The 17,144-nt window shown below is 39.7% G+C and overlaps 2 protein-coding genes across 2 annotated transcripts; one reads left to right on the top strand and one right to left on the bottom strand.

The window, feature by feature from the left end:
• Nucleotides 1–5,758: 5,758 nt before the first annotated feature.
• On the bottom strand, nucleotides 5,759–11,504 carry nudt18 (nudix (nucleoside diphosphate linked moiety X)-type motif 18). The gene is made up of 7 exons (XM_061980972.2): nucleotides 11,348–11,504; nucleotides 10,081–10,289; nucleotides 7,303–7,413; nucleotides 7,139–7,241; nucleotides 6,953–7,076; nucleotides 6,757–6,881; nucleotides 5,759–6,686 (listed from the first exon to the last, which is right to left on the bottom strand). The coding sequence occupies exons 2-7, from the start codon at nucleotides 10,243–10,245 to the stop codon at nucleotides 6,304–6,306; spliced, it is 1,011 nt and encodes a 336-aa protein (XP_061836956.2). The 5' UTR covers nucleotides 10,246–10,289; nucleotides 11,348–11,504; the 3' UTR covers nucleotides 5,759–6,303.
• Nucleotides 11,505–11,569: 65 nt separating this feature from the next.
• sdhaf1 (succinate dehydrogenase complex assembly factor 1) lies at nucleotides 11,570–16,834 on the top strand. Its single transcript, XM_061980970.2, has 2 exons — nucleotides 11,570–11,716; nucleotides 16,244–16,834. Exon 2 carries the CDS (start codon nucleotides 16,406–16,408, stop codon nucleotides 16,652–16,654), a length of 249 nt encoding a protein of 82 aa, XP_061836954.1. The 5' UTR covers nucleotides 11,570–11,716; nucleotides 16,244–16,405; the 3' UTR covers nucleotides 16,655–16,834.
• Nucleotides 16,835–17,144: the final 310 nt, after the last annotated feature.

Here is a 17,144-nt window from a genome sequence, read left to right as displayed (position 1 = left end):
AAATGGATGGATATTACTGTAAATGGCACTTTTCACTGTAAAAAATGTTGTCAATGTAAAATCTATGGCTGTTTTTATGTTTTATTACTGTAAATGTAAAAACTGTACCAGTTTTTTTTTATTGGTTGTTCAGTTGCCAAGATTTTAGCATAAAAAAGTGGTACTGTTTTTCCATTCACAGTAAAATGCTGTAAAAACTACCGTAAATTTTACCCTAAAAAACTGGCATCTCAGTCGCCAGGATTTTACCACAAAATTGGATGTTTTTTACAGAAAATTTTTACTGTAAACATTTTTTTTTTGGCGTAAAATCTGTTTTTACGGTGTGTTACTGTAAATGGAAAAAAGTTTTTTCTCACTGGCAGCTCAGTTGACAGAATTTTACTGTCAAAAAACAAGTGTACAGTTTTTCCATTTACAGTAATGGGCTGTAAAAACGACCGCAAATTTTACGGTAAAAAACTGGCAGCTCAGTAGCCAGAATTTTATTGTCAAATTTGCAGTGTTTTTTTTTACAGCACATTACGCAACCCCGAACGGGACAAGCGGTAGAAAATGGATGAATGGATATTACTGTAAATGGCACTTTTCACTGTAAAAAATGTTTTTAATGTAAAATCTATGGCTGTTTTTATGTTTTATTACTGTAAATGTAAAAACTGTACCAGTTTTTTTTTATTGGCTGTTCAGTTGCCAAAATTTTAGCATAAAAAAGTGGTACTGTTTTTCCATTTACAGTAAAATGCTGTAAAAACTACCGTACATTTGACCCTAAAAAACTGGCATCTCAGTCGCCAGGATTTTATTGTAAAATTGGATGTTTTTAACAGCAATTTTTTTACTGTAAACATTTTTTTTTGCGTAAAATCTGTTTTTACGGTGTGTTACTGTAAATGGAAAAAAGTTTTTTCTCACTGGCAGCTCAGTTGACAGAATTTTACTGTCAAAAAACAAGTGTACAGTTTTTCCATTTACAGTAATGGGCTGTAAAAACGACCGTAAATTTTACGGTAAAAAACTGGCAGCTCAGTAGCCAGAATTTTATTGTTAAATTTGCAGTGTTTTTTTTACTGCATATTACACGACCCCGAACAGGACAAGCGGTAGAAAATGGATGGATATTACTGTAAATGGCACTTTTCACTGTAAAAAATGTTGTCAATGTAAAATCTATGGCTGTTTTGATGTTTTATTACTGTAAATGTAAAAACTGTACCAGTTTTTTTTTTTTATTGGTTGTTCAGTTGCCAACATTTTAGCATAAAAAAGTGGTACTGTTTTTCCATTTACAGTAAAATGCTGTAAAAACTACCGTAAATTTTACCCTAAAAAACTGGCATCTCAGTCGCCAGGATTTTCCCGTAAAATTGGATGTTTTTTACAGAAAATTGTTACTGTAAAAAATTTTTTTTTGCGTAAAATCTGTTTTTACGGTGTGTTACTGTAAATGGAAAAAAGTTTTTTCTCACTGGCAGCTCAGTTGACAGAATTTTACTGTCAAAAAACAAGTGTACAGTTTTTCCATTTACAGTAATGGGCTGTAAAAACGACCGTAAATTTTACGGTAAAAAACTGGCAGCTCAGTAGCCAGAATTTTATTGTCAAATTTGCAGTGTTTTTTTTTTACAGCATATTACGCAACCCCGAATGGGACAAGCGGTAGAAAATGGATGGATGGATATTACTGTAAATGGCACTTTTCACTGTAAAAAATGTTTTAAATGTAAAATATATGGCTGTTTTTATGTTTTATTACTGTAAATGTAAAAACTGTACCAGGTTTTTTTTATTGGCTGTTCAGTTGCCAGAATTTTAGCATCAAAAAAGTGGTACAGTTTTTCAATTTACAGTAAAATGCTGTAAAACCTACCGTAAATTTTACCCTAAAAAACTGGCATCTCAGTCGCCAGGATTTTACCGTAAAATTGGATGTTTTTTACAGCAATTTTTTACTGTAAACATTTTTTTTGTGTAAAATCTGTTTTTACGGTGTGTTACTGTAAATGGAAAAAAGTTTCTTCTCACTGGCAGCTCAGTTGACAGAATTTTACTGTCAAAAAACAAGTGTACAGTTTTTCCATTTACAGTAATGAATGGGCTGTAAAAACGACCGTAAATTTTACGGTAAAAAACTGGCAGCCAGAATTTTATTGTCAAATTTGCAGTGTTTTTTTTTACTGCATATTACGTGACCCCGAACAGGACAAGCGGTAGAAAATGGATGGATATTACTGTAAATGGCACTTTTCACTGTAAAAAAATGTTGTCAATGTAAAATCTATGGCTGTTTTTATGTTTTATTACTGTAAATGTAAAAACTGTACCAGTTTTTTTTTTATTGGCTGTTCAGTTGCCAGAATTTTACAGTAAAATGCTGTAAAAACTAACGTAAATTTTACCCTAAAAAACTGGCATCTCAGTCGCCAGGATTTTACCGTAAAATTAGCTGGTTTTTTTACAGCAAATTCTTACTGTAAACATTTTTTTGGCGTAAAATCTGTTGTTTTTTCGGTGTATTACTGTAAATGGAAAAACTATTTTTCTCACTGGCAGCTCAGTTGCCAGAATTTTAACTGTCAAAAAACAGTGGTACAGTTTTTCCATTTACAGTAATGGGCTGTAAAAACGACCGTAAATTTTACGGTAAAAACTGGCAGCTCAGTGGCCAGAATTTTATTGTCAAATTTGCTGTGTTCTTTACAGCATGTTACTGTAAATGGCAACGTTTTTTTAAAGATAAAATATACGACTGTTGTTTTTACGGCGTATTACTGTAAATGTGAAAACGGTACCAGTTTTTTTTACTGGCAGATCTGTTGCCAGAATTTTACCGTGGAAAAAAAAAGTGGAACGGTTTTTCCATTTACAGTAATGGGCTGTAAATTTTACGGTAAAAAAAAATGGCAGCTCGGTCACCAGAATTTTACCATAAAATGTGTGGCCTTCTTTACAGCATATTACTGTAAATAACGCGGTTTTATTCCGGGAAAATTGTTTTTGCCGTAAAATCTACGGATGTTGTTTTTACGGCGTATTACTGTAAATGGAAAAACGCTACCGGAGTTTTTCCTCACTGGCAGCTCAGTTGCCACAATTTCACTGTCAAAAAACAGTGGTACAGTTTTTCCATTTACAGTAATAAGCTGTAAAAACTGGCAGCTCAGTCGCCAGGATTTTATTGTAAAATGTGCTGTTGTTGTTTTTTTTACTGTAAAAATTATTTTAAATGTAAAATCAGTTTTTACAGTGTATTACTGTAAATGGAAAAACGTTTTTCCTCACTGGCAGCTCAGTTGCCATAATGTTACTGTCAAAAAACAGTGGTACAGGTTTTCCATTTACAGTAAGAAGCTGTAAAAACTACTAAAAAAACTGACAGCTCAGTTGCCAGAATTTTACTGTCAAAAAACAGTGGTACAGTTTTTCCATTTACAGTAATGGGCTGTAAAAACGACCGTAAATTTTACGGTAAAAACTGGCAGCTCAGTTGCTAGTATTTTACTGTAAAATTTGCTGTGTTCTTTACAGCATGTTACTGTAAATGGCAACGTTTTTTAAAGATAAAATATACGACTGTTGTTTTTACGGCGTATTACTGTAAATGTGAAAACGGTACCAGTTTTTTTTACTGGCAGATCTGTTGCCAGAATTTTACCGTGGAAAAAAAAGTGGAACGGTTTTTCCATTTACAGTAATGGGCTGTAAATTTTACGGTAAAAAAAATGAACCAGAATTTTACCATAAAATGCGTGGCCTTCTTTACAGCATATTACTGTAAATAACGCGGTTTTATTCCGGGAAAATTGTTTTTGCCGTAAAATCTACGGATGTTGTTTTTACGGCGTATTACTGTAAATGGAAAAAACGCTACCGGAGTTTTTCTCACTGGCAGCTCAGTTGCCACAATTTCACAGTCAAAAAACAGTGGTACAGTTTTTCTATTTACAGTAATAAGCTGTAAAAACTGGCAGCTCAGTCGCCAGGATTTTATTGTAAAATGTGCTGTTGTTGTTGGTTTTTTTTTTTTACTGTAAAAATTGTTTTAAATGTAAAATCTGTTGTTTTTACAGTGTATTACTGTAAATGGAAAAACGTTTTTCCTCACTGGCAGCTCACTTGCCATAATGTTACTGTCAAAAAACAGTGGTACAGTTGTTCCATTTACAGTAAGAAGCTGTAAAAACTACTAAAAAAACTGGCAGCTCAGTGGCCAGAATTTTATTGTCAAATTTGCAGTGTTCTTTACAGCATATTACTGTAAATGGCTAACTTTTTTTAAGCTCAAATCCACAACTCATGTTTTTACAGTGTATTACTGTAAATGTAAGAACGGTACCAGTTTTTTTTTACTGGCAGCTCTGTTGCCAGAATTTTACCGCGGAGAAAAAAAAGTGGTACGGTTTTTTAATGGGCTGTAAAAACTACTGTAAATTTTACGGTAAAAACTGTCTGCCAGAATGTTACTGTAAAATGTGTCATTTCTCACGTGCAGTTTGCTGTGTTCTTTACAGCAAGTTACTGTATATGGTAACGTTTTTTAAAGGTAAAATATTATATAATATTTCCATTTACAGTAAGAAGCTGTAAAAACTACAAAAAAAAACTGACAGCTCAGTTGCCAGAATTTTACTATCAAAAAACAGTGGTACAGTTTTTCCATTTACAGTAATGGGCTGTAAAAACGACCGTAAATTTTACCCTAAAAAACTGGCATCTCACTCGCCAGGATTTTACCGTAAAATTAGCTGTTTTTTTACAGCAAATTCTTACTGTAAACATTTTTTTTGCGTAAAATCTGTTGTTTTTTCGGTGTATTACTGTAAATGGAAAAACTATTTTTCTCACTGGCAGCTCAGTTGCCAGAATTTTACTATCAAAAAACAGTGGTACAGTTTTTCCATTTACAGTAATGGGCTGTAAAAACGACCGTAAATTTTACGGTAAAAACTGGCAGCTCAGTTGCTAGAATTTTACTGTAAAATTTGCTGTGTTCTTTACAGCATGTTACTGTAAATGGCAACGTTTTTTAAAGATAAAATATACGACTGTTGTTTTTACGGCGTATTACTGTAAATGTGAAAACGGTACCAGTTTTTTTTACTGGCAGATCTGTTGCCAGAATTTTACCGTGGAAAAAAAAGTGGAACGGTTTTTCCATTTACAGTAATGGGCTGTAAATTTTACGGTAAAAAAAAATGGCAGCTCGGTCACCAGAATTTTACCATAAAATGTGTGGCCTTCTTTACAGCATATTACTGTAAATAACGCGGTTTTATTCCGGGAAAATTGTTTTTGCCGTAAAATCTACGGATGTTGTTTTTACGGCGTATTACTGTAAATGGAAAAACGCTACCGGAGTTTTTCTCACTGGCAGCTCAGTTGCCACAATTTCACTGTCAAAAAACAGTGGTACAGTTTTTCCATTTACAGTAATAAGCTGTAAAAACTGGCAGCTCAGTCGCCAGGATTTTATTGTCAAATGTGCTGTTTTTTTTTTACTGTAAAAATTGTTTTAAATGTAAAATATGTTGTTTTTACAGTGTATTACTGTAAATGGAAAAACATTATTCCTCACTGGCAGCTCAGTTGCCATAATGTTACTGTCAAAAAACAGTGGTACAGTTTTTTCCATTTACAGTAAGAAGCTGTAAAAACTACTAAAAAAAACTGGCACCTCAGTGGCCAGAATTTTATTGTCAAATTTGCAGTGTTCTTTACAGCATATTACTGTAAATTGCTAACTTTTTTTAAGCTCAAATCCACAACTCATGTTTTTACAGTGTATTACTGTAAATGTAAGAACGGTACCAGTTTTTTTTTACTGGCAGCTCTGTTGCCAGAATTTTACCGTGGAAAAAAAAAAGTGGTACGGTTTTTCCATTTACATTAATGGGCTGTAAAAACTACTGTAAATTTTACGGTAAAAACTGTCTGCCAGAATGTTACTGTAAAATGTGTCATTTCTCGCGTGCAGTTTGATGGACAACAGAGCAGATAAAAACAAGAAGTTTTCTAGAAGCTGCAAAATAAGATCATCTGTCAAAGACTTGACTTTATTGACGCAGGCATCAGCGGGTTGTATCAAATGAGGTGGCGGTCTTTGAGTTTGAACCCCGTGGTCCAGGGAGCCGGAAGTGTCCAGCTGTGCGGCCCCGCCCCCTGGTCCGCATCTCCTCCGGTCTCTGGGCGTGTCAGAGAGCCAGCAGGCGCAAACATTCAAAAGGATCCTGACCAAAGGGCATAAAAGATGAGGAGCTCCCTCAACCAGCAGCCACCTTGGAAAAGACGCACGTCCAGCAGGGGTCAGTAGAGGCTGTCCAGCGGCAAGATGGCCGTCTTCCTGATCTTCTCCAGAAGTTTCCCCCGCAGGCCGGCATGGAGGACTTCCTGCCAGACGTAGCGAGGGTTGTCCACGCCAGGTGGCTGGCGCGGCGCCGGCAGCTGCAGCGCGGCGCCGTCCTCGTCGCGCTTGGCGTGGTCGGGCTTCAACGCCACCAGCGTGTTGAAGCACACGCCGTCCGTCTTGCCGTGCTGGCGCCCGTGGTGCTGCAGGCCGAGGACGCCCAGCGTGGTCAGCTTGTGCTCGTAGTAGCACGCCGGCATGGCGTCCCGTGCCACCGCGTCGGCCGCCCAGCTGACGGCGTGCGTCTTGACCGCCGCCGCCACGGGGAGGTGGAGCCTCGGGGCTGCGGGGGCACGAGAGAGGGTGAGGACGGGCGGGAACACACACACACGCGGGCGCTGGCCTCGGCCTACCTTTGACCAGCAGGATCCAGACCCGCTCTTCAGAGGTGACGAAGACCAGGACCAGTCTCTGGACCGTGTGACGGCAGCTCTGGTCCGTCGGCAAGGTGACGGGGTGCCAGGGGTCCCGATGGTACCTGAACGCAGCAGCGGGGTCAGAAAGACGCTAGAGTGGCGTTACACGTGACGCGTGACATGTGACACGTACTTCAGCCCGCACTCGATGGGCCTGAGGATGTCCCGCCCTCGCAGTTTGAGGGCCGTGCTTCGGTCCCACCAGGCGGCCTGGAGAGACTCCTTATCGGCCGACGACGGACTCTTGACGGCCCCGCCTGGAAGCACAGCGGCAGGTCAACTCACCCGCAGCCCGGGGCCCCGCCCACAAAGACCAGACCTGTGACCGCCGCCAGGAAGTTAAAGCGGATCCACTGCGGTCCCTGCTCCTCGATCAGCAGCAGGGTGATTGGCTCGCACTCCACCCCCGCCTCCTCCTTCACCTGTGCAGCACCAAGGTCACGCCCTCCAGATGGGAAAGGGGCGGGGCTTACAGGGACTCACCTCCCTCAGCAGCGCCTCCCGCAGGCTCTCGCCCTTCTTCACCTTCCCTGCCGGAAGATACCACTTCTTGTAACAGTCCTTCCTGGCCTCCTGCACCATCAGCACCTCCTCCTGACACACACACACACACACACACACACACACACACACACACACACACACACACACACACACACACACACACACACACACACACACACAGTTTTTGCCTCCAAAACAAATACAATGTATCAATTTATTTTCTCCGAAAATGCAAATTTGGTAGGAATTTTGTGTGAATGCTGACGAGCCAAAGCCTAACTGAAATGCTAGCAGTTAGCACACTGGACAGATAGCGTCAAGTAACAAAAAAATTAGCTAAAAACAAACTAGCATGCTAACAGTGATATGCTAATGCTAACGATGGTGGTTAAAAAGTGGCCCCCGAGCTGCACTTTGAACACACCTGTTGTAAACAAGGTTATTTTGAGGTGTAAATAGCATACTTGCCAACCTTGAGACCTCCGATTTCGGGAGGTGGGGGGTGGGGTGGGGCGTAGTTGGGGGCGTGGTTAAGAGGGGAGGAGTATATTGACAGTAAAGCAAACCGTCAACTTCCTCAACGTCACTTTCAACCTGAGAAATAACAGCTACCAACCATTCACGAAACCCAACACAACACTCCAATACGTGCACCATGACAGCAACCACCCACCCACCACCACGAAAAGAATACCTACCGGAATTAATAAAAAGCCATCGATGCTGTCATCTAGCAAAGCTGAATTTGACCAAGCAACCCCCCCCCGTACCAAAAAGCCCTTGATGAAAGCGGATACAATTTCACCCTCACCTATGAACCCACGCCAGGAAACCAACCAAAAAAGAACAGAAAACGAAACATCATCATCTGGTACAACCCCCCATACAGCAAAAACGTCTCAACTAACATTGGCCACAAATTCCTCAGTCTGATTGACAAACACTTCCCCAAAGGCAACACCCTAAGAAAAGTATTCAACAAGAACAACATTAAACTGAGCTACAGCTGTATGAACAATATACGACAAATTATCTCAAACCACAACAAAACAATTGCAAATGAGCCGTCGGCCCCCGGACAGAGCGACCCCAAAACCAACAAAGGCTGCAACTGCCGCAAGAAACCTGATTGCCCTCTCAACGGGGGGTGCTTACAAACATCAGTTGTCTACCAATCTAAGGTAACACGCAAGGACATTAACACATCCGACACATATGTAGGATTAACCGAGGGAGAGTTTAAAACCAGATGGAACAATCACAAGGCTTCTTTCAGGAACCAAAACCTGCGGAATACCACAGAACTCAGCAAACACATTTGGGACCTCAAAGACAATAATGTTGAATATTCAATAACATGGCAAATTCTTGCATCCAGCACACCTTACAATAGTGGTAATAAAAGATGCAACCTATGCTTGAAAGAGAAACTGTTTATCATTTACCGTCCAGACCTGTCATCCCTCAACAAGCGCAGCGAAATTGTAACAGCATGCCGCCACAGACGGAAACACCTCCTAGGTAACACATGAGCCAATCACCACGCCCCTACGCCAGCCTGTACCCACCCACTCTGTGCCCTATATAAACCATGGTATGTGAATGCTCCCATTAAAATCTCCTGATGATTGAGGGAACCCCCTCATGAAACAGGCCTGTAGAGATGAAGTAGTCTTGTGATTTTTTTCCCCACACATACATATATATGTATATATGTATATAAATATATAAATATATATATATATATATATATATATATATATCCTGAAAATATGCAAACAAAACTGTGTTTAGATAATTGATACTTCAAACTTGCATAAATATAACATGAATATATAACATAACTTGGCTTCTGAGAGCTTCAAAATGTAATGAATAAAATGCTAAAGTTGTTGATAAACAAGCAATTATTTAAAAAAATAAATATGGTCATTTTAAATGAATTATTATGATAATTTAAAATTAATTATTTCAAATATGTTTATTTTAATGTATAATTCTATGGCTGGATGTAATAAGGGGTCAGAAAAAATACAAATAAAAATACAATTAATTTTGATGTTTTCAGCAAAATATAGTAAAAATGTATTTAGTTTTTTTTTTTAATTAATAAATATATTTATTTTTAGGCAAGATAAACATAATAATACAATGTATCTCTAGTCTGGATGATTTAGTTCTTGTCACCCTGTTGTCCTCCTGTAGTGAAAAAAGGCTGTCCTCACTCAGGTCCGCATGGAGCTGGAGGGGGCGTGGCCTCCAGTTCCGGCTGAAAATCGGGAGATTTTCGGGAGAATATTTGTCCTGGGACGTTTTTGGGAGAGGCGCTGAATTTCGGGAGTCTCCCGGAAAATTCGGGAGGGTTGGCAAGTATGCATTAAATCAAAAAAAAAAAACCTGACTTTGGAGCAATGTTCACGGACTCTAGTATTTGGCTCTCTATTAGATGCAATGGTTTCCCGTATTGGGACCATGATTTATGTCCTAACGTGTTTACCGGTCCTCATATGGAAGCTACGTTTCCTTCTTGATGTCTCAAGAAGGGTAGAAATACAAGAACACACACACACACACACACACACACACATAGAGGCCACGCCCCCTCCAGCTCCGGCTGAAAATCGTGAGATTTTCGGGAGAATATTTGTCCCGGGAGGTTTTCGGGTGATTCGCTGAATTTCGGGCGTCTCCCGGAAAATTCGGGAGGGTTGGCAAGTATGGTAAATAGAAACAGGAAGCAGTTTTCCCAAAGACTACCTTGTGGTTAAAGATGATGGCGCTGACGATGTAGGTGGTGTTGTTCTTCAGCGAGGCGGGCTTGCTCTGCTCCAGGCCCACGTCGTCGTACGCCGTCACCTCCGACCCCTGGCCGCTCAGCAGCACCTGCACCTCCTCCTCCACCTGACGAAGCTCCGCCTCCATGTCGCCGGAACCCACGTGACTGGCTGTCTCAACTGTGCCGCCCCCTTGTGGACAACACCAGCGACTGCCGCTCACAAAATACTCTCCACAATTTCCACGGTATCACTTTTACTCGCCATAAGTCAATATTACAAAAAGAGCGCCCATGTTGTTAAAAAACTAGACATGTCAATGTTCCATGTACCAATTGTAGATCATTTGGTAAAATGACCGTTTTGTTGTTGTAATTTTCGAACACACCACCAGGGTGTGCACATCAGGGAATCAGTTATTACCACTCTCTCATGCAGTGCGTATGTAAAATTGCTGTCCTCCTGAAGTCTTTATTAAAGCCAAGTTATTCATGCAGCTCGACATGGTTCTTCCTACTGGTAACCACAAACAACAACATGGTGTCAGAAGAGACAGTGATTAGGCAAACGGAAAGTGCATCACCAATTCGACCCAGATTCATGACGCAGACTGACACAGCTTATACAACACGTGCAGGTCGAGTGTGTAGACCCAATCCAAAGTATGTGCAGTAAGAAAAAACAAAAAACAAATGTACATGTGATTTATTTTGAGAGATAGTATTTTTTCTACCTGTTCTGTGATGTGTTTAGATATTTCATACAGATAGTGAATTGTTTGTACTTACCCTACACAGTTAAGAGATTTAATCTCTGTTACATATAGATATTCATTTCACTTATCTGCTTTTGTTTTTTATGAAAGACTCTTAACTAAAAGGGAAGGATGTAGATCATTTGGTAAAATGACTGTTTTGTTGTTGTAATTTTCGAACACACCACCAGGGTGTGCACATCAGGGAATCAGTTATTACCACTCTCTCATGCAGTGCGTATGTAAAATTGCTGTCCTCCTGAAGTCTTTATTAAAGCCAAGTTATTCATGCAGCTCGACATGGTTCTTCCTACTGGTAACCACAAACAACAACACCAATGAAGCAGAGTCATACAAAATATAACTTTGCCAATTATAGTGAGAAGACCGCCGTGTTCATCTCAAGATATTTTACTTTGTGCATTTGACGTATCATACATATTTACATTCGCTATCAAACAGTTCTAATGTAGTTTTAACAAGGAAGACAACAAACCTGTTCTGCTGTTTTGACAGATGAGCCGGTTATGCTCAACAGGAAGTGCTCACGCTTTCACTTTGGAGTTTTTCCAGTATAAAAGCCTCCGTGTTACATTTGGCGATGTAAACGTGAAATCATAAAAATAGAAGATATGTAAATTATAGGTTACAAAAATATCGTCATGTTTATCCAGCTCTTTGTCGGCCTTTGTCATGATTAAATCAACAACCGGAAGCTCGTGTTGATGGTCCGTCATGTGTTCCGGTCCCGCAACGCCCTCCAGCTCAACGTTAACTAAGCAATGCTAGGCTAGGCTAACTTAGCTAACAAGGTTGTTGTTGTCTTCGCTTCGCAGACGGAAACATTTGACTGACCATCAAACCTGTGAGTCGCTTTTGTTCTCCGAGCCTCTTATTTTCTCAGCCTGTTGTCTTATGTGTACAATCAGCGGTATTATGTTCAACATTCGAGCAGCAACATTTATTCGTCCTAAACCAAACCATGCTAACATGTAGCATCATCATCATCATTTATACATTCACTTTTATAAATATGTTACTCTTTAAGGTACTTTTGTCCTCTTGTTGTTGCTCTCAATTCTAAATATTTTAACTTGTAATTGTGATAATGATGCAATATATTCATAAACTGCGTAGTCCTTCATTTATGGGGAATTTATTTTATTTAAATGAAATTCGGATTTTTAAATTTAATCAAATGTAATTAAATGCGCTTTTTTGTTTAGTATATAAATTCAGTTGGATTGGTTCGCTGTGATGTTATGAGATAGGACATTTAAGAACTACACTACCCAGCATGCAACAGTAGTGACGAGCATGCGCGGTAGCCCCGTGGAGTGTTGTTGTATGTCGTCATGGCGGCAGCTAGAATGTGGCTATGAGCAGTGAGATTGATTGATTGATTGAAACTTGTATTAGTAGATTGCACAGTACATATTCTGTACAATTGACCACTAAATGGTAACACTCCAATAAGTTTTTACACTTGTTTAAGTCGGGGTCAGAGGTGGGTAGAGTAGCCAGAAATTGTACTCAAGTAAGAGTACTGTTACTTTAGAGATTTATTACTCAAGTAAAAGTAAGGAGTAGTCACCCAAATATTTACTTGAGTAAAAGTAAAAAGTATGTTGTGAAAAAACTACTCAAGTACTGAGTAACTGATGAGTAACATATACACACACACACACACATATATATATATATATATATATATATATATATATATATATATATATATATATATACAGTATATCATTTATATTTATTTATTTTGCCGTTTTTGTTTACATGTTAAAGGTGTTTTAATGAATATACATGCATGTTTAACACATATAGATTCCTTTCTTTCATGAAGACAAGAATATAAGTTGGTGTATTACCTGATTCTGATGACTTGCGTTGATTGTAATCAGACAGTAGTGATGATAACGTCCACGTTTTCAAATGGAGGAGAAGAAAAGTTCCTCCTTTCTGTCTAATACCACATGAAAGTGGTGGGTTTTTGGCATCTTATATGTCCAGCTTCCATATTCGTTTTTATACACTTTACAAGAAATACATTGGCGGCAAACTCCGTAGCTTGCTAGCTTGTTTGCGCTGGCTTTCGGAGACTCTTATTTTGAAAGTGCAGGCGCGATGGAGCGGCACTTTTATTGTGAAGACAGGAACGTCCTCGTGCGGTTGAAATAAAAAAGTATCTTTTTTCTTCACACTTTTGATTGATTGATTGGAACTTTTATTAGTAGATTGCACAGTACAGTACATATTCCGTACAATTGACCACTAAATGGTAACACCCCAATAAGTTTTTCAACTTGTTTAAGTCAGGTCATGTGACCGCCTGGCTCTGTTTGATTGGTCCAACGTCACCAGTGACTGCATCTGATTGGTGGAACGAAGTGAAACGTCACCAGTAAGGCAGGCACTTTGAAGGTCTGTCTGACAGACCAAAACAAACAAAGCGTGCATTAACAGATCGATAAAAATTAGTAGCGAGTAGCGAGCTGAATGTAGATAAAAGTAGCGGAGTAAAAGTAGCGTTCCTTCTCTATAAATATACTTAAGTAAAAGTATGTTGCATTAAAACTACTCTTAGAAGTACAATTTATCCCAAAAGTTACTCAAGTAGATGTAACGGAGTAAATGTAGCGCGTTACTACCCACCTCTGGTCATTACACAAGTTCATCATCAGAGTATATACATTGCATTTTTGACATTATTTACAATGTGTGAGTAAACATTGAGAACTCAGCCAACACGACTCGTCTGCATTTATTACAATTACCGGTAGACGGACAACACATTCACAGCATCAAACTAGTAACTTACTAACCTTCGATTGGGGCGCATGGGAGTAGTTTAAACAGGGGGTCATTTCAAAGCAATAACTAGATTTTACAAAAGTTAAGGCCTTACATGGCATTCAAAATCATTAAATTAGATTTCCAGAGGTATTAAAATTATATACAGGTAAAAGCCAGTAAATTAGAATATTTTGAAAAACTTGATTTATTTCAGTAATTGCATTCAAAAGGTGTAACTTGTACATTATATTTATTCATTGCACACAGACTGATGCATTCAAATGTTTATTTCATTTAATTTTGATGATTTGAAGTGGCAACAAATGAAAATCCAAAATTCCGTGTGTCACAAAATTAGAATATTACTTAAGGCTAATACAAAAAAGGGATTTTTAGAAATGTTGGCCAACTGAAAAGTATGAAAATGAAAAATATGAGCATGTACAATACTCAATACTTGCTTGGAGCTCCTTTTGCCTCAATTACTGCGTTAATGCGGCGTGGCATGGAGTCGATGAGTTTCTGTTACTGCTCAGGTGTTATGAGAGCCCAGGTTGCTCTGATAGTGGCCTTCAACTCTTCTGCGTTTTTGGGTCTGGCATTCTGCATCTTCCTTTTCACAATACCCCACAGATTTTCTATGGGGCTAAGGTCAGGGGAGTTGGCGGGCCAATTTAGAACAGAAATACCATGGTCCGTAAACCAGGCACGGGTAGATTTTGCGCGGTGTGCAGGCGCCAAGTCCTGTTGGAACTTGAAATCTCCATCTCCATAGAGCAGGTCAGCAGCAGGAAGCATGAAGTGCTCTAAAACTTGCTGGTAGACGGCTGCGTTGACCCTGGATCTCAGGAAACAGAGTGGACCGACACCAGCAGATGACATGGCACCCCAAACCATCACTGATGGTGGAAACTTTACACTAGACTTCAGGCAACGTGGATCCTGTGCCTCTCCTGTCTTCCTCCAGACTCTGGGACCTCGATTTCCAAAGGAAATGCAAAATTTGCTTTCGTCAGAAAACATGACTTTGGACCACTCAGCAGCAGTCCAGCTCTTTTTTTCCTTAGCCCAGGTGAGACGCTTTTCGCGCTGTTTCTTGGTCAACAGTGGCTTGACACGAGGTATGCGGCAGTTGAAACCCATGTCTTTCAAGCGTCTCTTGGTGGTGGATCTTGAAGCACTGACTCCAGCAGCTGTCCACTCCTTCTGAATCTCCCCCACATTTTTGAATGGGTTTTTTTTCACAATCTTGACCAGGGCGCGGTGATCCCTATCGCTTGTACACTTTTTCTGACCACAGTTTTTCCTTCCCTTTGCCTCTCCATTAATGTGTTTGGACACAGAGCTCTGAGAACAGCCAGCCTCTTCAGCAATAACCTTTTGTGTCTTTCCCTCCTTGTGCAATGTGTCGATGGTTGCCTTTTGGACAGCTGTCAAATCTGAAGTCTTCCCCATGTTTGTGTAGGCTTCAGAACTGGACTGAGAGACCATTTAAAGCCCTTTGCAGGTGTTTTGAGTTAATCAGCTGATTAGTTTGTGGCACCAGGTGTCTTCAAAATTTAACCCTTACACAATATTCTAATTTTGTGACACACGGAATTTTGGATTTTCATTTGTTGCCACTTCAAATCCTCAAAATTAAATGAAATAAACATTTGAATGCATCAGTCTGTGTGCAATGAATAAATATAATGTACAAGTTACACCTTTTGAATGCAATTACTGAAATAAATCAAATTTTTCAAAATATTCTAATTTACTGGCTTTTACCTGTATATTGCAATTAGCCAGTCACAAGTCGGTGATTAAAGGCAGGCAGCAGTTAACATGCCACATTTCTTTGCAACTTGTGGTGTAGCCACAACTGGCAGCTGCCGCTACCACCACAGAAAACCCCCCAAAGCAAATCAGTAACTTACTTACTTTGGATTGTGGTTGTTTGAACAGGATTTATGGGGGTCATTAAAAAGTATTACATTTGATTTCCAGAGGTATTAAAAATAAATATTGCTATGAGCTAATCACAAGTCGGGCAGTTAACGATTTCTTTGCCGTGACCATCAAATTAATTTCAGCTGTAGCCACCACGCCACCACGCCGGGCAGCTGCCGCTACCACTACAAAATAAATAATCTCAGGTTTAACTGTCTTGATAGCCAATTCTAATCCACTAGAGAGTAAGTTCATGTCAACCATTCAAGATTGTCCTTGTCCAATGCTTATTATTTTGTTTTAGTTTTTGACGTATCATAAATATTTACGGGGCGGTATAGCTCGGTTGGTAGAGTGGCCGTGCCAGCAACTTGAGGGTTGCAGGTTCGATCCCCGCTTCCGCCATCCTAGTCACTGCCGTTGTGTCCTTGGGCAAGACACTTTACCCACCTGCTCCCAGTGCCACCCACACTGCTTTAAATGTCACTTAGATATTGAGTTTCACTATGTAAAGCAGTCACTAGAGAAAAAGCGCTGTATAAATATAATACACTTCGCTATTTATAATAACTAATTAAATTGAAGTGGCATTAAAAAAGCATCAAACTAGATACATTCAGAAACCCCGTTAAAGATGTGTGTTTTGTTCCTCCAGATGAAGACCATTCACCGTCGTGGTGCGTTCTGTGACCACGCCCCCAGCAGTCTGTGACCACGCCCCCAGCAGTCTGTGACCACGCCCCCAGCAGTCTGTGACCACGCCCCCAGCAGCCCGTGATGCACTTTTAGCCGCAGCCAGGCGCCACAAAGAGGCGTGATGGCGCGCCACAGCCAGCTGCAGAAGCAGGTCCTGGCTCTGTACCGACAGTTCCTGCGGGCCGGACACGACAAGCCGGGCTTCCTGCCTCGCATCCGAGACGAGTTCAGGGAGAACGCTGGCATGAAGAAGACGGACGTGATGCACATCGAGTATTTGTACCGACGGGGTCAGCGGCAGCTGGAGCAGCTGAAGGACGCCAACACCAAACAGCTGGGCACCTTCTCCAAGAAGCAGGAGAACAGCTGACCTGCCACCTTGGTCATGTGACCCACACAAAGACTCATTGTCACACCATTTTATGTTCATGTCTGGCCTTTGTTCATCCTCACATTAAAACACATTTATTTGGTGGTCAAATATGTAAATATCACATTTAATTGTCTTAGTAAATACATCAATATCACATTTAACTGTATTTAGTACATACATGTTGCATTTAATTGTATTAAATACATAAATATCACATTTAATTGTCTTAGTAAATACATAAATATCACATTTTACGGTATTAATACATAAATATCAGATTTAATTGTCGTAGTAAATATATAAATATCACGTTTTACTGTATTAAATACAGAAATATAACATTTAATTGTCTTAGTAAATAAATAAATATCACATTTTATGGTATTAAATGCATAAATATACTGTATTTAGTACTTAAATATCACATTTGTCTTAGTAAATACATAAATATCACATTTAACTGCATTAAATACATAAATGTCGCATT

Source organism: Nerophis lumbriciformis, linkage group LG20 (assembly GCF_033978685.3).
Source record: "Nerophis lumbriciformis linkage group LG20, RoL_Nlum_v2.1, whole genome shotgun sequence".
Classification (NCBI taxonomy): domain Eukaryota; kingdom Metazoa; phylum Chordata; class Actinopteri; order Syngnathiformes; family Syngnathidae; genus Nerophis; species Nerophis lumbriciformis.
Note: the sequence above shows the minus strand (reverse complement) of the source record. Positions and strands in the feature narration are given on the sequence as shown.